The sequence below is a fragment of the Larimichthys crocea genome, chromosome XVII (genome assembly GCF_000972845.2).
Source record: "Larimichthys crocea isolate SSNF chromosome XVII, L_crocea_2.0, whole genome shotgun sequence".
Classification (NCBI taxonomy): Eukaryota; Metazoa; Chordata; class Actinopteri; family Sciaenidae; genus Larimichthys; species Larimichthys crocea.
In genome coordinates, this window is record NC_040027.1 from 18,594,638 (window position 1) to 18,617,801 (window position 23,164).

The 23,164-nt window shown below is 42.2% G+C and overlaps 1 protein-coding gene across 1 annotated transcript in view; it reads left to right on the forward strand.

Annotated features, from left to right (window-relative positions):
• Positions 1-21,328, forward strand: part of trabd2b (TraB domain containing 2B) — a 63,950-nt gene extending 42,622 nt beyond the window's left edge. The window contains exons 4-7 of the mRNA XM_019279549.2: positions 1,006-1,180; positions 17,877-17,973; positions 20,046-20,306; positions 20,518-21,328. Of these exons, the coding sequence (XP_019135094.2) occupies positions 1,006-1,180; positions 17,877-17,973; positions 20,046-20,306; positions 20,518-20,752 (768 nt within the window). The 3' untranslated portion in view covers positions 20,753-21,328. The remainder of the gene's footprint in view (positions 1-1,005; positions 1,181-17,876; positions 17,974-20,045; positions 20,307-20,517) is intronic.
• Positions 21,329-23,164: the final 1,836 nt, after the last annotated feature.

Below are 23,164 nucleotides of genomic sequence, written 5' to 3' on the forward strand. Positions count from 1 at the left end.
ACACAGCGTGAAAGGCAGTGAAGGCCGTTTCACCCTCCTCGTCCAATTCTAAATCCAAACTGTAGATGAAAGATCAAAATCAGATTTTTATTCTATGACCAAAATAGGAAGAACAACACATGGAAAAGAATTTCAGAGCCACAATAGTATAAACAGGCCTCTGTTAAGAAAAGACGTATTTATTACTGGCAGCAGACAGCATGCCAGGAGGAAGGAACAGACCAAATAGACGTGCTCTGGTGTATTGGGATTTCACCTATCTCTGATATTTCTTATTTTATTGCGTACATGTCAAGAGAAACTGCCAGAAAAAGTCAAATAGAGGTATAGCGATACTCTGACAGGAAGGGGAAGACAGAGAAAACGAGACTGTGTGTGTCTGAGTTGGACAGCTAAGACCCTGATGCCAAACCCCAAGGCTACCCCATCACCGACCCCAACTCATCTTCACAGACTAACAGCCTGTTGGATCTACTGACGCATCCAAGAGTGGAACCGAGCCACCGTGTCTGTCTTTGACTGTCTGGCTCTTAGTAAATCAAACAGCAATTAAACACACATTCACACGCTCACACCAGTGGATATACTAAACTTACATATGCACTCAGTGAGGCATGCACGTATATAAACACATTAGTTTACACAGTCATGTGGAAATGTGCTGCACGCACACTCTGTGCTGTTGACACTTTTCTCTCATTCATTCACTGATGCTCTCTCATTAAAAGCCAGCCTGTCTAGCAGAGCATTGCATTGGTCATTTTCTGTCAAGCGCCATGTCACAAACACTCCCCGCTGCCAAGTCTCACACTCTCACGGGCACACACATTTGCCAGGTTGTCATCAACACCCCTATTCAGCCCTCTTCTTTCATCCATCTCATTTTCTATCCCTCTCAGTCTCGTTAACACCAGTCCTTTCTTTTTGCGTGTTTGATGTAAATGATTCATGAACATTTTATACCGCAGTGGATTTTCACCATAACATTTTCCTTCTTTCTCCCAGCTGCCTCACTTCATCAACAGCTCCCTGCCAGCTCATGACCGCACGACGGCCCTGCAGATTGACAGCTACTTCCGCCAGGAGCTCATCTACAAACGCAACGAGCGAATGGCCCGCCGTGTGTCCGCCTTGCTGCAGAGAAACCCCAACCAGACATACTTCTTTGCTTTCGGTGCAGGTAAGGGAGTCTCAGATACTGTATGAGGGGTGTTCAGGGTTCAGTTTCTCTCCCTCGGCCACAGCGGCTGATCTCTAACCCGGCTGGTTATGGGATATCTCTCTAAACTGCAGGCCAAACAATATGAGAATCCATCATGGCAGAAATTCAAACCGTAATCTCTATTTTGCATTAAATGAGGTCTTTCCAAATACGTTCTGATTGAAGCTGAGAGTGTGTGTTTGCGTGTAATTGTGAAGTGAAAGAAAGATCAGGTTTGCTTTGGTCTTGAACACTGATCCTGTCAGCACTAATGTGTGTTTACGGGGAACAATTTGCTCTCTTTCGTGTTTGAAAGCAAAGCTGGAGAAAAAGCAGGACAATAATAGTGTACAATGGTTCCCAGATCTCTGGCATGAACAACCGTGTGTCTATACATGTGTACACACACACACACACACACACACTCACACACACACTCACACACGCACAGAAGTCTCAATTACAGCCAGCTCCCACCTCAGAAATGAAGAAACCATGAGCTGTTTGTTTCAATTAGCATTCCTGGCTAATGCTGCTAATGTTTCCTGAATGGTGTAGTGTGTCCTGAGGGAAGTGTGTGTGTGTGTGTATGTGTGTGTGCGTGTATCAACATACGCGTACATGTAAGTGTGTTTGCCCACAAAAGCAGGTGGTGGGCGGGTGTCTGTGTGTCTGTTTACTGTATGACTGTGTGTATGTGTATCTGAAAAAAAAACGGGTGGTGCCGCCGCCAGGGTTTGTGTCTGTGTGCGTAGGTGTGTGTGAGTGCATGCAAGTGTGTGTGCCACAGTGTATGATTAATGCTGAATGCCTGCGTCCTTCCTCTGAGCATTTCTGCTCCCTCTGCTCTTTGTGCTGTTTGGACAAGGCTGCTGTTGCACTATCCAGCTGCCATGTGTGTGTGCGCACGTGCACGTTTGTGTGAGTGTGTGTGTGTGTGTGTGTGTGTGTAACAGACTGAACACTGTAAAGTCAGACGTACTGACTGTGAATGGAGGAATGAATTTTGGGGAATTTGTGGTGGTGTTTATCTTAAGTGTACGTAGATGAATAAATGAGAGCTGATAATTCGCCCCCTCTCCTGTTACACACTGTGTTTGTGAAACACTGAAAGTCGTGTGAACCTCAGAAAGCCAATGAACCCGGTCCAACTCCTTAGGCTAAAAAAAGCACTGGAGATGGAGTAGCATGGAAATACAGAAAAAACAGTCATGTTTCTTATTACAAGTTGTTAGCAATGTTGCATTGTTTAATACGCGAACGGTTGATGGACGTACAAAAACATCTTTCTAAGGCAATAAGGCTGAATAAAACATACTGGAAATACAGAGTATTGCTTTTAAGATGTAGGAGGATAGGCTCTGTATGATTTGCATACTAATAAGACAAAAAATCTTTAGACGCAGAACTGTGCTGGTGTGTGAGAGCTCAGTTTAAGGGCAGAAAGTAAACTGGACTTGTGAGTGGGAGTTCGATGATTAAACGTCTGAATCCCACGAGATAAAGACGGTGAAAGAAACAGTTTTCTCATGTCTGAAACTACTACAATTAAGGCACTTATGACTGATTCCCTTGCTAACTTAGGTTGTTTTCCTGGGCAGCTCTTGAACATGTATATGTATGTGTTTTTCAATGTGCGCTGAGAAAAAGCCAAGGAATCTTCAGTGGTTAAATATGTGACTGTCTGAGTCTCAGACTTTATCAACGTACAGAAAGCAGACTACCAACAAGAATTTTAACTTGGAATAGATAGTGATATGATGGTATGCAACAGTGATCAAAACAGACCTACATGAAACTGACATTTTTCATCCCCTGCTGCTACTTGCATTGTCTTGTGATTTTGTGTCATTAGGGGAACTAAAGTGAACCAACAGAGACTTGTTAGCATTCAAATTGTTTTCCAGGTTTCCCTCAGTGAGGCTTTCTCTTGTGTCCGACCTGGCCCTGCACAGATCGGAGGTGAACATGTGTGTCGGGTCACCTACAGGCTGCAGCTTGTGTATGAGAGTACTGACAGCTAGTGTGAAGTGATGAGAACCATTACAGTTTTAGCCTGCTGAGTACACACACACACACACACACACACACACACACACACACACACGTATTCATACTTACACATGTGTGTATGTGTGCACATACTTTATAGCATGCCCAAATAAGCAAATTCGCACACATACAGTAAACACAGAGGTCTCAGTAAAGGCCTCAGGAAGGCAGAGCAGATAGCAGTGAATGAGGGCCAGATTTACATGAAAGAGCAGGAAGAATTCATGCTGCACGCTCATTCAGTTTTGTGTTCACAATCTGAATGTAATTAGTGTCTGATTTACTACGTCAGAAGCTTATTACGCAACTAATTACCGGGGCTGCCTTCTATGTCCACTTCTAAAAATATACTGTCAATTACAACCTGTTAAAGGTATTCTTAAAACATTTACGAATACTAGAATTAAATAATTCCTGAGAATAAAAATACTGATCGATTGTTGATGAGTCACTGAGGCATCTCTTTTGTCAATTTTATGACTACATAGTTAAAACTTCTGACTAATTCATTGCAGATCTGTATAGAATACTAAATTATTTCCGTAATATACTAACAAAAATGAGTAGTGGCAGTAAATCCAGCTGCACATCTGTGTACCACACTCAGTAGTTGTAAATGCATGTGGAAAAACAGAGAGAATGCACTTTGATGATTAGACATAAGTTGTGTCTCAGATGACAAACTGGACAGATATACCCAAAACAAGACGTAAAAAGGCTTCATAAATCAGCCTGTATAAAGCCTCTCCCATCACAAAGCTTCCTTTCTCTCATCCATTCCTTCTGTCCTTAAGACGCTGACTCACGTCTTTACGGTCCTGTAACTGTCCCTGCTGGTCCCTGTTTCCCTTTGGCCGTAACCAGCCATGAAATTTTATCATCCAATGATGCCAGGATGTATTAAGTGACGGGCTGGACTCCCAGAAATCTGTCTGTGCTCACATAGTTCCTCGAGATTAAAAAAAAAAAAAAAAAAGAAGTAATTATGGTCAGGCTTGCTTTGTGAGTGCTGCTTCTAGTCTGATTACAGTCTAACCGCAATGTGTATTTTGAATAATGACGAGAAATAAAGAAGACAGGAGGTGTGAGGGTTAAAATTGTCCAGACATATTTTAAAATAAATACAGCCTGGGGAGATGTATAACAGCCACTTTCAGGCCAAATGTGGGCGTACAATAATGTGATCACGTAAAATCCAATCTTTATGGTCAGATCTCAGAATCACACTCGGAATATGACGTGTGTGACTGCAGGCGGTGGGCTTATACTACAGCACATGGCTTATACTTGTGGATTATAAAACGGAATAGTCATAACGCAGGGCGATAACGTGTGATGATCCCGGCGCTGTTTGCCAGAATGTCAGTGTCTCTGTTACCAGAATCCTCTGATTGTGTTTTTATGTCTGTCAAGTGGCTGTTTTTTGTTATTTATCAGGCTGCATTTCTGCCAAACAAGACATGAATATTAATGGGCCCTTTAGCTGCCTTTCCCTTGGACCCCTCTCTTCCAGCCTGAACTATGTCCAGAGCAGAAGAAGGAAAACAGGACTGTCGGGAAAGAGCCAGGGCAGCGCTCGGGTCAAGGCCCTCTAGAATTACCATTGTCGCAGTCCAATCCAGGAGTTTTTTCACAGGGTAATTAAACTATACGGCGTGTGTATAAAGTGGTTCAGGCAGGAAATCCATCTCTGCTCGGCTCAGCACCTTACTTCCCAGCCTCCCCCTTTCCTCTTGCTGTACACCTACACCTTCCTGTGGCACAAGTGCTTTTATGTGCAAAATGTATGCTTTTGTACTTGCTAAAGCAGCTTCTTTCTCTTTTACCTCGGCCCTGCACACATGTACATGCACATGTTGTAACAGACATTCTTTTATTTTCCTCACTTTCACCAACAGGTTATTAGTACAAATTACAGAGGTAAAAGAGCTCCAGCAGGCATAATTGAATTACCCCAGGCAGTATAAAAGAGACTGACTGAGCAGTATTTCTCTTGCTGGAGCCCGAAGTTGGGCCAAGATTTTACGATATCGGCGGTCCAAACTTGAGTTTCTCTGTGTCAGTCAGTAATTCAGAATATATTTTGAATAGCTGAACTCTTATGCAGGGAGTTTACATTACTGCAAGTCTACAATACATCAGCAAATTTAATCAGCATTTTTTTTTAAAGAGGTTGCTCGCAGATCACAAACCTTTTCACTTAACTCTGCAGCTCTAGGCAGCCATTGACCTTCATTTACAGTAGCTGGTTAATTTGGTTTATAGTTTTAGTCCACAAAATAAATATATATATATATGGTTCTGTTTCACTGCTCTCCTTTTGCAAGCAGTAGCAGTCATGATTCAGAAAAAAAAAAGCTTGCGATGTAAGGAAAGGCATTTTGATCAGGCTTTAGCTAGAAGAGGCCAAACCAGAGGAGGCTGAATATTTGACTTGCATTGACATTTGTCAGATTACCAGAAACATGACGTCAAATGAAAGTTTCTCCGTCTGCTCAGTGTCTAAGGCAACTTCATAATCTGATAACATCTGTGTGTCGGTTGCCTTGTATGACATTCAGCAAAAATAAGCCAGTTCAGTTCGATGAAATCCCACTCTCGTAGCTGTCTGTTAGACATCAGCCAGTGAGTTAGTTTAGCGTTCGGATTTGAAATGAGAGGAAAATGTCAAACTATTTTGGCTGAAGTGAGCAACATTGTGTTACTGAATGAATATTCATTATGAAAATGCTATTCAGCTTTTCCATCTTCTTTCCTTCTCCTCACAGTCTAACATCCTGTTTCTTTACACCACTGTGGTCACTGCTGTTCACTATTACTATCAACATTATGTAATGGGGGCCAATCATAGGCACCCACTGTAGCATGACGTTAGCGTTCTGTGTGAGGCCAAGTGAACGCATCACTGTTTCCCCTCGGACAGAACGACACAGCAACACCAGATGATAGCAGTAAAGGGGAGGCATGCTCGCAGACACGTTGTACACACATTGGACACTTGTTCTGCTGCTATTGTAAACAGATACAAGCCTCAGTGCACTTTTTTTTCCATCACCCACAAAGCAAAATATGCATACTCGGTCGCCCCCTCTCCTGATCACACGCAAACAATAAACACGCACTGTAATTTCTATACACAAGCACACACAGTTATAATTTTTTCTGATGAGTGGAGGATTGCTAAGAGGGTAGGCAGTGTGTTGTTGAAGCTCTGTGGTGTGCTTCAGCAGGTTTTCATTTGCCAGTTCTCTGGCTGCCGCTGCCCAGCCTTATTGAAAACATCCCCTGGAATTTCCTGACGCTGCCACGGCCTAGACACCACTTCACACACATACGCGCTTACACGTGTGTCTGTGCGACACAAGAGTCATATGATCCGCCTGAGATATTTATCGCCGAAAAGAGTAGTTACTGTCAAAAATACACATGTAGTATTTGTTTGTTTTGATGTCTGCGCCACTTTAGATCTGTTTGCTGAAAGTTGATTTTTGTGCGTACGTTCTGCTGTAGGCCTACAGGCCTATAATAGCCCATTGTGCAGGCAGAGCAGGCCCATGTGTTTTGCAGTCGCTTGCGGTGTTGTGGTGTTGAAGTGATGACTGAGGGAGAGAGTCTGCTTGGCGTGCATGTCACTTTGTCTCCGTGGCTCTTCCTCTCGTCGTGCATATCTGCTTTTCTCAGCCCTTTTTCCCGTCTGTCTGTCTGTCTGTCTGTCTTTCTGTTGCTGTCTGCACTCCAGTTTGTCTCCTTACTCCATCCCTCTACCTGTTTCTCTGTCCTAAGCTCCCATCTTTCTGCTCCGACCTACGTCACCTTTATTAAACTAACAGTTTGAACTTACGGCATCCAGCTCTGTCTCTTCTGCTTCATGCTGCCTTCCCCTTGGCAAAGTGACAGAGACGGGGATGGGCGTCGTTGTGATGTCCTGTTTCTCGACGGAAAAGACAGAGTAGAGAGGGGGAGATACAGAGATATTATTAGTGCTTTCCACTGACAGTTTGGGCTTAGCACACATTAGAATTTATTTTTAACAGGAGAGCGGTTTGGCCGAGAAGCCAGCATTGTTTGCTGCAGGGTGATAATGTGTCTGTGTGTGTGTGTGTGTCACTCGAGTGTGTAGTGCGTTGTAGGGCTACTTCAGTCCTGCTTCAGTGTCCACTGGAGTAAGAATGTCCCTTCCAGCAGTACTACATCCGTCTCTTCTCACTCACTCACAAAAATAACACACATGGTTTTTGTAAGTACTGCATCGATTTTTTAAAAACTAAACGTCTGGTTCATGAAACTTAAATCACAGAAGTAATAGAAAATGAAAACATACAAATATGTACTTAAAATGTTCCTTACTCTGTCTGCTAGTACACACAACAGTATACTATTTAAAGTATACGGCTGACTTTTGCTCATACTTTCACAGTTTCATTGTTGTATTTGTCTTTTTATAGTTAATACTACAGTCCAGTATAAACTGTACATGTAACCTGAATCACTTGAGTCGTGAATTGTTATGAAGTGCATCACCTAAAACATTCACACTGCGCTGTTTTTGCACAATTTGTTACTAATTTATTTTTAGTATTGGCAGAAATTGTTTTCTCCTATTCTTTTATGAAACAAGCCCAATTTGTTACCCATGTAAGGAATGATCATTTAAATGATTGAGAATCTAACTTTTTTCAGTTTGCGTGAAAACGTCTTATGGGACCTCTTAGATACGCCAGTTAGATTTTTAGCTCTAATGAAATCAGTACAGCTCATTAGCTTGTTCGTAGATTACACACTTCATTAGCAGCCGAAAGAACATCTCATAGCCTTTTGAGAGCCAATAAGTTTAATGCTACATTTCATAAACACGTGGATGCTTCAGTCTTGCTTTCTTTGATCTTTCGAGCATTACCCTGCACGCACCACAACAAAATCCTGTGTAGACCAAAAAATACAAAGGTCCGCTTCTTGGAAGCCATAGTACCGCTGTTTTTTCTTACTTGGTAGTTAATTGCATTCACCTGGTGTCCCAGGTGTAAATGAGGTCCTGATTAAATAGTAAGAATGAAAACAGCAAACAGATAAACATGGACACACCTACACACACACTCTTGTTTACATACCGCAGGCTGCATGTATGATGACATACCTCACTTACTTTTATCTCTGAGGTTATGCCTGCTGGGCAGAATGTCTGTGTAATGTATGCCAGCAGCACATACACACACCACATAGACACTTGCAAGCAAATGTGCGCAAAGTTAAAACACATAAACAAGACGACAGGCACATAAGCATTTGTATTTTGTACTGAAAGGAAATCCGTGATTATTTTCTACCTGCTCGCATGAAAACTCAATGTGCTTCTTCCTCAACTGCAACTTTATCTCAAGGCCCGAGGGAAGGAAATGAATCATGGTGCAAGAATGAGATGAAGAAAGATAAAGACAGAACGCCGTGAGGATGCCAAGGCTTCTTCCATCAGGTGTGGGTGTCCACAAGAAAAGAGTCTTTCTCCACGATTGACCAGCGGCTGCAGGGAGACACGGTGAAGACCACAGCTGACAGGAACAAAAACAATTCAATTTTCACTAGAACTGGTTAGCGCCACTAGTCTCAGCTTCATTCACCTTCCTTCCTCTCTATTACTTTGTGCCTTTTGTATTCCTCTTCCAAATTTCTCTCAACACCTTTCTGTTTTTCCCTCACCTCACCCACTTTCTTCATGTTCTGCCCGCCACAAGGGCTGTGCAGACTGCAGCGGCAAGCTCGCGCAGTCTAAATATTTAAACATAGGGAATCACTAACTTCCAACACTGAACCACTGAGCCACCCTGCAGTCCTGTCTGACATGGACCAGTGTCAGGCCCACCACATGCATCAGTTTTCCTCTGGATCTGAACCCCGGCTCTCTTCGTCTCTGTATTTGACCGGAACGTCAACCAAAAACTTGGACGTTAACAGCCCCGTCAACAGCTGTCACTCATAACACCTCAGTATGGTGCAGCGAGACAGACAGACGTTGTGGCGCATGCATATGAAGTGAAGTCATTATGGAGATGAGGAATGAGTGAGAGATGTGGGAGGGTGTGGGGAAAGACTGCCATTATCCCTCTCTTACAAACCCAAAGCAGAACTGAGAGGTGGGATTTAACATCCTGCCTTTTTTTAGATTTACACATCAAGTGAAAGCAGTGCTCAGTTTTCAAGGCAATGATTCAACTATTTCTGAAGTACCATGGGTAGTTGTTTGTCTGGCTCCACTGTTAATCCAAAGGCTGCTGTGTGATTTATACAGGGATCCCAGTACTGTAAAACTGTAAATGGAAATGCACAGCAAGGCGCAGGGATGCGGGGCTTATTAAAATCCTTGTAGCATTACTCATGTGTTGTTCAAGGAAAGAGTCGTAGTGCAACTCAGGATAAATCATTGAGAGACTTTCCCCACATACAGGTACACAACACATGTGCACTTAATGTCACAAGTAATAGAGCCATGACGAATGTAGATCTAGAAAATTATACATCCGCAATACACAGTTATAGTTGCTACACCTGGTGGTATGGTGGTTGAAATGCAGTAATTTGAAAAAACTAATTTGACGTCTTGTATCATACAGCCTGGTGTTCAATTCATCTATCTATCTATCTATCTATCTATCTATCTATCTATCTATCTATCTATCTATCTATCTATCTATCTATCTATCTATCTATCTATCTATCTATCTGTGCAACACACGGGGCTCGTGATACTCAAATCAAACTGTAGTCAAACTAGTCAGTGCTGATGAAATATGAATCTGCTATTACATGGCGTATTCTCGCCTCAAATGTTTTCAGAAACATATTTTAGCCTACTGTTTAGCTGTAATACGAGAATGTTTGTTACCAAGCAGACTGCCATTGTGTGTCACCCACCAGCTTCATGCTCTTGTCCAAATGTGGTGATTTCTGCAGCCCTAATGCCAACTCAAGGCTTCAAAGCGGTTGTTCACAAACCAACGGGTCCACGTCACAGTTGGTTTACACTTGGTTAGACCAGATAAACACAGAGTTTAATCCATTTTACACTACAGGAAATTTAGGCCTGACTCTCACCTTTAAAACGTCGAATGCGGGAATATTTGGTGTTCAACGCTTCAGTGGAGTTAAGAGAAGAGGAGCATTGAAGCTGGTGGCTCATGGTGGTCCAACACCTCACATGTTAGTTTTTCCTTTAATTTGTCACCCATTAGACACCTACGCATACATTCACAAACACATGGAGATGAGAGGAATTTTCCCCATCATCTCAGCCCGTATACACACGGCAGCACATTTCCAAACAAAACTAAAAAGGTACACACCCTCATCAACTACAGTAGTTTTATTTTCCCTCTGTGTTCGCGGCTTCTGTCTCCACTGTATTCTCTCTCTTTCTCTCCATTTTCCATCATCTTCTCTCATCTGTTGTTCAATAGCTGGGAGGCAACAGCTTGTGTTTGTTTAGATCATACATCATGTAGCAACAGTACCCAGCATGCACTCTGGCTGGATGGAGGATGTACGTCAATGCAATCCTTCTCGCCCAATGATCAACACTCTTGTCTTTTTCGTCCTCTCAACTGCATCCACCACTCTCTCAGCCCAATCTCTGTCTAACCTGTCTGCGACCTTCTTCTTCTTATTTATTCATTCCACCAGTAAATTCCCCATTTTTCCTCTCTTTCCTCATGTTTCCTCTCTCTATTTTCTTACCCTTTGTGCTCTGATTGTAGTCTTCATACGAGGTGGTCTGCTTGCAAGCCATGTGGGAGTTTTTTAAAACCGCGAGTGTGCATCAGTTGATCCATTGTTTACACAGTCTTAATTGCGAACACATTTGTTTGTGCAAAACTGAAAAATAACATAATTCTCTTCCTGTGAGTTTTCTTCATTTTTGGATCAATCTTCAGTTTCCATTCTCCTCATGCACTACTACCAGCTGTTCATTGCACTTTGGAGGATGTCCAGAGGGATGTAGAGAGGAAAGGATGAATACATGTAAAGGTTGGCGTGGTCAGACTGACCCTGTGATTGAGACCAGAGAAATATAAGGAGGAGTACAGGTGTGAATGAAGAGGTGCTGACATGGCTGGAATCAAGCCTGGGTGGCCACGAGAGAGACATGCAGCAACGCCTTCTTTTGCAACACACACTAATGCCTTCATAAACAAACTTGGATGGAGAGAGAAGAAGCACATAAACAAAAATATGATGGAAGACAACAAGACAAGCAGAGAGGACATGATTAAGTCTGGAAAACCAGACAGATAAAGAGATTGTCCTGAGAGAAGAGGCGGCTACGGTAAACACAGACAGACCGAGGCAGAAGTGAGTTGCTACTGGAAGTGGAAATCAGGATGGAGAGGTTATTAAACAGAGGAGTAACTGGGTCATTAACTCTGCTCTCAGGAGCCACAGGAGGGGAAACACCCTGTAAGGTAGTGTACACAGTGCAAAAAGTCACGGTACCTCCTACTGCAGATTTTTTTTAATTTTTTTATTTTAAGGAAAGAAAAATATTTAAGGCATATCTGCTTCATTAGAGTGATGACAGCAGAGCGGCAAGAAAGACCAGAGGGTCGGGTGATATGTGAAAGTGGTTGGAAGTGGTTTAAAGCCACATTACCACAAGTTACGTTGCTTCTGTCTTAGCTGGAGCCACAGATCACTTGCCAGATTAAACACTGTGATGTAGATGATGGAGAGTGAAGCTGTGTCCAAATCCCATATGACATATTAATTATTCATTTTAAGCACGCTTTGAGTATGTAGTTCACACTAGAAAATAAAGTGAGTACTTCAAAAAAATTATAGATCTATACACATACAAAAAAAAAAATCAATCAAGGTTATACACCACACATTTGTTCCTCCAAATATTGTGAGGAAAATATAAATACTGTGGATTCAATGGCATGTTTTTTGAGAAAAGGAAGTGATGAATAGAGGTTGTTTGGGGTTAATGGTGGGCATACACATTACAGTCCAGCCCGTGGTTAGGTTTAGGCAACAAACGCTCTTTAATTAAGGTTAAAGAAAAAATTTGGTTTCGATTAAATGTTAATAAGTAAGTAAACACATCCTCTCTCATGCTTCAAGTCACTTTTGACTGTTTCAATATTTAATCAAGACCACAATCTTTCCCTAACCTTAACCGAGTGCTCTGAGTCAATGCCTAAACATAACCATAAAAAACATTCATCATGGGAATAGAGGAGCTGCTCACAGCTGTAAAACATCAAAACAACATGCAACTGGTGGTGATACAGCATATGGAAAAAATAAGAATTAAAGATATTTTTTTGGCCTTTTAAAACATTTTTTTGACAGAGACAGCTGAAGAGTGAGGGCTGCAAGTCGGATTCGAGCTCTGGGCCACTGCTGAGCCTTTGTTCACGGGGCAGATGCTCTACCAACTGAGCGAATCGACACCCCATAATTAGCGTTTTTGCTGTATTTCTTTTAATTTAAAGATCGAGTGTGTAAGATTTAGGAAGACCTAATAACAGAAATGGAATATAATATTCACAGGCATGGTTTTTGTTGTGGAGAAATTGCTGAAGTCAGTGGTCAGTGGTGAGGTCAGAAAGGAACAAAGTGTTCAGGAGCCTCTGATGTCTTATGCTGTATTGTTTATTGACGCTTGATCAAGGAGAATTAGAGACACTCTCACATTACATCAGAAGTGCCTGAGTCGGTCTCACATTCTGCCGAACTCATGCTGGTGGATAGACTTTAAACCCCAAGATAACACCACAAATACCATACGCCCAGAATTAGTCAAAGAGAATGTTTTTACTCATGCAGGTGTTATTGTCAGCATATTCTAGTCTGGAGACACAGATGTCTGTTTATCTATTATGTCTAGGAAGGCAGCAAAAGGTCTCTTCGACCCTGGCCACCACAGTGTGGTGAGATAGAGAGATAGACTGGCACCTGGTGTTCTCAACCAAAGCCAAACAACTAATACTGCCGAAGACCGCAAGGCCCACACGTGACCTTGTGTAATCTAAGGATAGAAAATTCCAGTTTTAAATGTACAGTAACCGAAAAAAATAACATTTGTTATGTTTGTGTTAGCTTAGAATGAGCCTCTACTGAAGGAGTGGGTCCTCTTTCTTGTTGCACTACCATGTTTCTACAGTAGCCTAGAATAGAAAAAAACAAACACTGGCTCTAGATAGGACATTTTGCAGCCATTGTACCTTCTCTGATACGCTTGCAAGGGAAGTGGTATTCATCTGGTTGCAAATGTCCATCCATCCATTTCCTATGACCTCTTATCCTTATCACGGACGCAGGGGGCTGAAGCCTATCTTAGTTGGCATTGGTCAAAAGGCTGGGTACATCCTGGACAAGTTTCCGCTTCATCACTACATGCCACTAAATTGTACACAGGGGACCTTTAAGTACTCATCCTTTCCTGCGTGCCGAAGGAAACACTTCTCAGACGCCTGATGTTTACACCCGAAAATGAAAAACTTTCAGGAGACATAGATTATAGTTTAAGTAACTTGAATTAGTAATGTGTATTTCACACACACAAAGGCAGCAGCAGCATGTTTCGCAGTGTATTGCTGGTGCAGTCAGCCTACGAGTGCAGCACGCAGCAGGGGAGACAATTAGGAGTCAGCTGACCTCTCATTACATCTTGGCTAATGGAGCTGTTTGTTGGGCCTGATGTCTTCTTCAGAAGCACCACACTGTTTACTGTCTAGATACTCAGCAAACAAACACACTAGACCAGCCTCCCACACACACACACACACACACAAAAACACACACACACACACTCAGTCTTGTGTATGGAAAAAGCTATTATCTCTGTACCCCGTCACTCACCCAGACACAGGGATGAACCACAAAAAACACACAGAAACAAACAATACACAGATGAAAAGCTTTTGAATAAGCTTTTTTTTTTTCAAGTCCAATTTCTGAGGAACTCAAAAACATTTTTGTTTGTTTGACAAATTGCACCAACTCAAGGGGAACTGTGCAATCCCTCAATTTAAGTTCAAACATGGAAGTTACCACAATTTGAGAAATGGTGGTTTTCACAATGAGAATGACAGTTTGTTTGTGTATGTTAGGGAGCACGTGTGCATAAGTGTATGTCTGTAGCTGTTTGTAGTTTATCCGTGCCTTCTTTTTGCCCTACGCTGCAGACAAAAGTGTTTGCACTGCTGGCCTGTTTGTGTGTGTGTGTACAGTAGGTTGTTTAAGGAGTGGGTGCATGTTTACAGCATCCTGGAAACAACAAATGGGGTATACTGGAAGGAATACTGAGCAGATTGAATGTTTAAAGAATGTCAGATTTACAGCAGGTGTGTCTTTGTAATTAAAAACATGTGGTCGTCTGCCGGTTGTGCAGGAAGACTACTAATTTCATCATACAAACAAGCACACACGCACACAGTTCTGTCCGGGTGTGTTATGCATGACAGCAGAGCGGAGGAAATCAAGTCAGCACATCAAACAGTCAGCTTGACCTCACACCCGGCAGAACACACAGGAGGTGTTCTTCTCTGCCCCCGGCCTGCAGAAATTAATGAAATAGCTGCTTGACACAGATATGAGGGTGGTTGAATCTGTCAGCATGCAGTCACTGAATGAGCTGACTTTGGCCCCCGTGTCTTGTTGGAGAAAGGGTTGAAAGAAAACAGGGAAGAATGTCAGAGAGCTAAAGGAGAAATTATTCACAGGTATTTGTGTAGTGGGACATTTTTGTAATGTTCTTATAGATAATAATGTTTTAACTTAAACAAAACAAAACAAACAAACTAGCTACTTCCAATGAATTTGTCAAATATGGCATTTTTAAGTGCTCATGTAAGATGATTTTTTTTTTGTGAAGCTTTATTTTAGAGAATACATGATTTTTGCTCAGGTTGAGTTAGAAAATTAATATAATTTAATTAATGATAACCATTTGTACTCTGTTCTTTCAGTAAAGATACTACATTCCATAGTACACCTCACCTGTAACATAAGTGATTGTGTATATGGGCAGAGTGATATGAAGTGCAACCTTGACGTGATGTATCACATTGTTGGTCAGTGCTGAGTTGTCCTACAGTTGAGACGAACGTGACACAGAAGAAGCTGTCCCCGTGCTTTCGCTTGACCCACAGCCCGAAACTCATTTAAATGAGTAAAAGTCAAGTTATAGTTAACGCTAAGAGTAACCAGTGTTACACTAATATGCTCATAATGTCAATCTGATATGATGATGCTAAAAGACTCAAAGTCATGACACACGGAGACAAAGTCTCCAGAGCAATAAAGACTTTTATTTGATTCAGCAGAACAAAAGCCTGAGGTGGTTTGCAAAGCATCATATTATTTATAACATATGTCACAGGCGGAGGTTTACCTATTCTCTAGTTGTTGTTGTTGTTGTTAAGTGTACACCCCTCTCACATGGTCACCTACAAGGACCTGCTACTTGTTCTGTCTTGATAAGAGTCATCTCTGTTGACAGTTTGCTTATCTTCAGTAAATCATTTTGTACTCCCACTGCTGGGGAGAGATACCCGGTCAACAACACGCCACCACACACAAACAATCATCAGTCATAATTCATCATGGACAGAAATTGAGATTACATGACCACATAGTCTAGCAGCTTTCCACCATAGTACAACATCTGTACCAAATTTCTTTCTTTTGCCTTTTCAAGCTTTATTTTGATAGAGACAGCTGAAGAGTGACAGGAAATGTGGGGAGAGAAAGACGGGGAATGACATGCGGGAAAGAACCACAGGTCGGATTCAAACCCTGAGCTTCCGCAGCAAGGACTGAGCCTTCGCACATGGGGCGGCTGCTCTACCAACTGAGCTAAACACTGCCCCTGTACCAAATTTCATAGCAATCCATCCATCACTTATTGTGTAATTTAAGTCTAAAGCACCAGGGGCATCACCAAAGTCAATAAGATACATCATCTGGGAACCACGAATGTCTGTTAAAAAATCCAGTAGATATTGAGATATTTCACTTGATAGGTGAAAACTCTGACCTGCTGCGGCAACTAGCTACAAAAGGTATAGGTGCTACAAGGGATCAAAAAAGTCCTACGGATTCATCCTCTGGGTACCCTGCTTATCTATGAAAAGTTTTAATGGTAATCCAGCCTGAAAGACCAACACTGCCATCCATAATAATCTTTTTCTTCTCGACTCTCTATATTTTATGACACTGACAACATCACTTGCAACTGTAGTCCATCATAAACAACTTTTATTCTTTTGCTGTCCCACAGGTCAGTTTAAACATCCTAACACTGACAAAGTTCTCAGACAGAAATAAAGATATCAAATAAATCCTCACTCCTGCCATCATGAGTATATTTAGTCTGCATACAAATAAGAGCATACACACACACACACCCTCACCCAGACAAAAACTCACACTCTCCCCTCTGTGTAATCCCATCTGATCTCGCCGACACTCTGTTGTTGTTAGAAGCCCCCTTTCACTCCACAGCCTATCCCAGCGCTGACTTTGAACTCGGCTGCCAAGAAAGTGTAACACCGTGTGCCTCTTTCTTTGACTTGCAGGAATGATCAGGAACATTATAATGATAAAATTGGCAGGAGGTGAGGAGCTGAGTGGGAGCAGAGGGCCCTGACAAAAAAGCCAGTAAGAGGCTTGAATATTGTCAACGTGTCGTTAATAAGCTAGAGGAGAGAGCCGAGGTGTGTTAGTGTGTGAATTCCTGCGTGTGTGCAAATGTTTGCATGTGCAGGTTTGTGTATATGTGTGAGCACAAATATGAGTTCTTGAGTTAGTGACAGTGATGTCAGGCTATATTACAGCTTATTGCTGGGTTGAGTGACACGCAGGATTATCGGCTGATGGGAGGGGGGAAAAAAAAGGCTTTTATCAGTGTGGGGCAGGGGCCTGCATGTTTGATGTTAGTCTGAAGGAATCATACACAAGGTGAAAGAAAGTGGGTGAGCGGCGAAGAGGAGGCAGGAGGTTGAGTGCTGACAATATGGGGTCATTACAGAGCAACAAGTGGGCCCAGGAGATGAAGAGCGACCTTGCATTTGAACAGTCCTTGTTATCTCACAGATCCTCCACCATGCTATTTCTTACTTCTATCTGCAGCAGGACTGTAACAATGTATCCTTAGTATCCCTACACCTTGGATGGAAGAATATCATCTTTGGTGGGCAAGTTGTTTGAGGATGACGCAAAAAGAATATCAATCAATATGTTAAGCCACAAGTTATTACAATTCATTACGTCATGATGGTGATACTGCCCACAGTTAAAGGTTATAGGAAAGTCTTAAGGGTTTATCTTCTGGGGACCACGAATGGCTGCACAAGATTTTGCCAACAGCATTGCCACCCTCAAAAATAGTTAAGGTTTTATATACAAAACAAGAATTACTCGGTTAGTTAACAGTGGTTTTAACAACTGTTATTGGCACTTGAATTTCCCTCTGGATCAATAAAATATCTATCTATCTATTAGCATCCAAAATGTTTAAGTGTTTTAGTTATACAGACAAAATGCATGCTCACCACGAAACTGGTTTTAACTCTGGCTTGCTTCTCTCGGCTCTATCGTGACTTTTGCCGTTTCTGTCTGCCTTTAGGTCACTTCCTGGGGAATCACAGTGTGCTGGACATCCTGAGGCAGGAGGGCTACGAGATCGTCCACATGCCCCCTGATCACAAAGAGCCGGTCACAGAGTGAGTAAGCAGATGACAACCTAAAATTGTTTGACATGACTGAATCTGGTTGTAAATGATGACAGAACATCTGCATTATTTTATTTTGGAGGCTAATGCTGGATGATTCCAGTTTTGTGCATGTAATCAGTCACAGATTACAGTGGAAACCTTGAGATCCGACAAGGTTATAGTAATAAGGTCTGTTAAACAGAGCATTTGTGCACTCTTAGATTTTGGCAGGCATGCAGATACATGTAGACATACATCAACAGAGCCCATTAAACAGAGAAAGAAAGAAACAAGTCCACATCCATCTTATTCTCTCTAGAGTGGAGCTATTTCCAAATTGTGCTCTGTAGCAAATAAAGCTCAGCTATGCAGGAATCCTTTGATACCTCATCAACTCCCTCACCTTCCTCCCTCACTCCCTTCCTTCCCCTCTCCCTCTCCCTCTCTCCCCTGCCTGCCAAAGGCGAGCTGCCAGTTGTGTCTGCCCTGTACTCAGCAGCCACTGGTACCACGATCAACACAAACACACACACGAGCACATGCGCACGCAGGGTGAGTTGAGTGATGCACAGTGCCAAGGAGCAGGGTTGCGCGCACACACTCAAACTCACACAGAGGCTTGGCATCCTGCAGCATTTCTACAATCCCTCTTAATATCCCAGTGTGTGTACCGCCATTCCTTGGCACAGAACAGCTCCAGTCTCACCTAGGGGGTTGATCCACGGGCCCATAAAATAGTAACAAAAGACACTTGAAATAGGGTGAAAAGGGAAAACAAGTGGCATCTCTATAAAACGAATAAATACATCCCCATTCGTCTGTCTTGTAGAAACTTCTAACTGTGAACTCCAGCTGCAAATGTATCCTGCCTATGTCTCTCTACCCTGTTTGCAGAGTTGTGGGCTTTAGCCAGTGGTTCTGGTTTTAAAAGCCGACAAGTGGACTGACTTACTGTGGTCACAAAACACTTGCGTACGCTGCATACACACACGCGCATGCACACACACACACATACGCAACCACGCGACCACACACTCACACGTGTGCATGCACTCAGGCGCATTTAGCTCCCTGATACAAGGTGACATGACAGGCGAGGAAAAACACCACAAGATGGCTGAATGAGAGGTGTTTATGAAAGCTGTTAGCCTCAGACCAGAACCGATTGGCAAAAGGTCTTCATGAGTGATTATATGACTGACAGACAGAGCAGCTGGGTTTGGCTTCACAGTAGCTTGACCGCAGGCCCGGAGCTATCATCACCCTGACCGAAGAGGCGGGAGGGGGGGGGGTTCAAGCCTGCAAAAGTATAAGTGCAGACCATCAAATTTATGATGACCAGAGAGACAAAACTAATCATGAGTTAGCAGTGGAAACCATGACTCAGATCATGAGTCAATAATATCTTGCTTAGAAATTATTTTGTAATCTAAAAGATACGAGGATAGGAAATGTTTGATTTCCTACTGCTCGTTTCAGAGAAACTCCCCCACATGATGTGTACAGTACGTTCTTTCTAATGTTCTACCTTGAAACACAGAGTCACATGCGAGCCATGTCGACAGGAAAAGAACAAGAAAGGAGAAAGTCTGAGTAATGGGTGGAAGAAAGAAGAGCATGGCAAATGTTTTTTTCGAGGAGAGGCCGGTTATTTCTGGGTGGTCTGCTTTGGACAGATGTCAGATTTGACGCAACAGTACGGCCACAAGAGTTACAACTTCCTCCAGTGTTGCCTGCTGGGTATTTCTGCCACTCCGTGCTAGTGTTTATAGGGCAAGGCTCCCTATGTGGTGTTCATGTCCTTGATTGAAGTTAAGAGTTGCAAGTGGAAAGCAATAGAGTGGTCAGAAACCACAAACAATAACATTCGCCAGCAGCCACTTTGAAATCTTAGAAAAGCAAAACAGTCCGATATTTTCATATCAGCCCAGAGACACATCCATAAGTCAAATGTTTAAGTAATGCCTTTGAGTACACAGAGGATTGTATTTATACAGGAGAAAAATTCAAAGAATGAGCTTTTAATGAGTATAAACTGACTCCATACCCTCTCTATCTGTTTTTTTTCTTTTCTCAAGCAGCAAACCATCTGAAGAGCCTGCAGCCGGGTCCAGTGAGGAGGCCACTGACACATCTTCCACCAGTCCACCAGAGACAGAGGAAGAGCTGGAGGACCCAGAGAACATGCCCGGCCTTGGAGATGAGGAGCTGCCACACATGCTGCTCCCCGACAGCCTGAGCCAGCTGGAGGAATTCGGAAGACACAAACGGCCTCGCAAAGGCCATCGCGGCCATGGCAGACCTCGTCTCTTCAGTGACCTGTGGGTCCGCATTGGAGATAGGTGAGATATCAGTTTACTGTCGTATTTGTCCTCTAATTGAGAGCAAATCTAAAGATGTTATGTTTACTGTCACATAGGACAAAGACATTCAACAAATATTCACATTTGACAAGCTGGGATCACTGAACCTTTGGCGTTTTTGTTCTTCTGTTGATCAAAATGATCATAGTTGCAAGCTAAACCCTGATTTTGTGTGTCCTCTCTACTCCAGCACTACTTCACCAACCAATGTGAGGATAATCAATGGCTACCTGACAGTCGAGCCTCCACTGACCCATGAAGAGCAGCACAGACAGATTGATAACTACGCCACAGAGCGACATCCCAGTTCGTCCGCCTCCACTCCGCCTAATCTGAGCTCAGCCCCACCGGCCTTAGTCCACAGCACACTCACGCTGTCTTGTATTTTAGCCTGGCTGTTATCACACATACTGTTCACCTCCTGACCACAAGGCGACATTATCTCACAGACAAACACTCAAGACACCACTGCGTCCACACCAGAGCAGTGGAATGTCCCTGATACACAAGGAATGACCATCAGCCAGCACACGGAGAAAAGGGATGGGGGACACGACGTCCTGAGGCAGGACAATCCTGCTGTCGGCCTCCACCTACAGGGGAGGGATCAGCTCCAGCCTGCCGAAATGCCAAGTCTTGTCACGTCTCATATGTGTGGAATAAGCTCTCAGCCATGAAACAAGCAACAAGTGGACTGTGTTGGACGTTGGAGTCTTCAAACCTCATGAAAGTATTATGGTAGAATAAATAATAAAAACACATAGCATAATGAAGACCTGTAATTTTAAAGCGTTTGTGTGGTGGAACTTTCTACCTAATAAAAGCTGTAATACTGTATAGAAGACTTTAATAATGAGAATAGAACATACTAATAACAGTTATGTGATAAACGAGTTGAATGCATACAGTCAGGCAGTACTGTGTAGGAGGTGAAGCACTCAGTTGCCACTTTTGTAAATTGTGCATTTTGTTCATAAAAAAAAATATTGTATATTTATTAATTCTGGAATAAAAGAGTATATTTTCTTGCTTTTTGAAGATAAATGAAAAAATAAACTTTGAAAACTATCAAAGTGTTTCAAGATTTCTTTCTTCAGATCATTTTGACATGGCCAAATCTTGGAGGCAAGATAGAATTAGACAGAAAAAAATCGACAGCAGCCTCCCCCTGTATTATTTGAATACTGATTAATTAATCAATTTATTATTTATAATAGTATTAAATTATTTGTGACAATGTACACGCACATTTATGACCCCAGGGTAAATGTGCCATTGTTAAAAGTTAAATCTAGTAATGTGTGTATATCACAAATCAGACAATTATAATGCTTAAAATGTGTCATAAAACACAACAATAAAAGTAAATGTACCTGATGGACTATGAAATAAACACCTTTTGTATACAGTACCCAACACCCAGAAATAATTGACTGAAAACAACTTGCAAATTGTTGGGATTATTGTGCAGAAGGGGTAACCATGTGCAACAGGTAATCCCAAAGTGCCACCTTCTGGTTAAAAGTAATACAACACCAATCGCCTCGTGTTTCTGCTCCAAGTACTTCAGTTGCATTGGACACTTTCCAGAGTGGACTGCGAGAGACTTTACAAGTGCCTGTCAGGGTAATGCGCCATGAATTCAAAATCTTCAGACATCAGGATAAAATATTTCAAGACAAATGCAGTGAAGAAGGTTGGATAAAGGCATATATCTTTTTTCCTTGAGAGAGTATGACAAGATGTTGAAAACACAGATGTTAAGAAAAACACAGAGATTATTGGTCACTAACAAACAGCCGCAAAGCTCTGATGTTACATGTATAACCATTTTAACAAGTTTGTGTCGGCTGACTTGAGTCACAGCTTTTTAATGATGTGGACGACGTCATTTTAGTTTCCACACTGACGTTGGGTTTGTCACACTGTACTGAGCATGATGTAACTTCAGGTGAACGCATCACACTTAATGCTTTCTCTTTAAAATAAAGAGACCAGTTAAAATGTGTCAAAGGAGCCATTATGAACAAATTGGCCTACTCTAGTGTAATTTAGGCCAGAATTTTTTGAAACCTGTCAAAGCGATGACAGTTTAGTGCCCAGTGAAAGCTTAATAAAGGCGTGGATGAGGGCAACTGTATTACTGTACATTAAATGTATATGTTCATATCAGTGACAGGTAGAAGATTTATTGGCTGTGATCTTGTTTGGTGAGTCTGCAGAGCCATTAACAGAATATTTTCCCTGAAGACCATGAAGTAAATGGTCTCAAATTGGACTTGTACTTTATATCAACAAGACAGCACTCTTAAAGTAAAGGAGATGATATATTTAGTATAAAAAGTGGCTACAGAAATATGACAAGAAACACCCGTCCACATCGGCTATACAACCGAGTAGTTGGAGAAGCACTTACAAGAGTCTGCACATGAGTACAGAAAAATGAAAGATGAATGCTTTTGCCTTACAAGTGTCATCTCGGGGCCCTTGTGCTCAGACTCTTGACCCATATGTTCCAGTACAACAACTGCTTAAAGATCAAAAGAAGAATATTCTGGCTGAACAGAATAAATCTGTGTGTTCAATGTAACAGATAAATAAATAAATTATCGATATAGTGTCACTCATCACACAGAATATTTAAATATAAAAGGTGGTTTCAAAAACACACAGAATAAGTTGCACTGCTGTAATTAGTAGTTTTACCACTAGGTGGCGTCAGAGTCACAAAATAACAACAGACCAAATGGCACAAAGCGTCTCTGGGAAACAGTTTAAAGGCCTCACAACCTGAGCCACAGAGTCCTGCACACAGAGGTAAGCATTTCTTTTTGGAT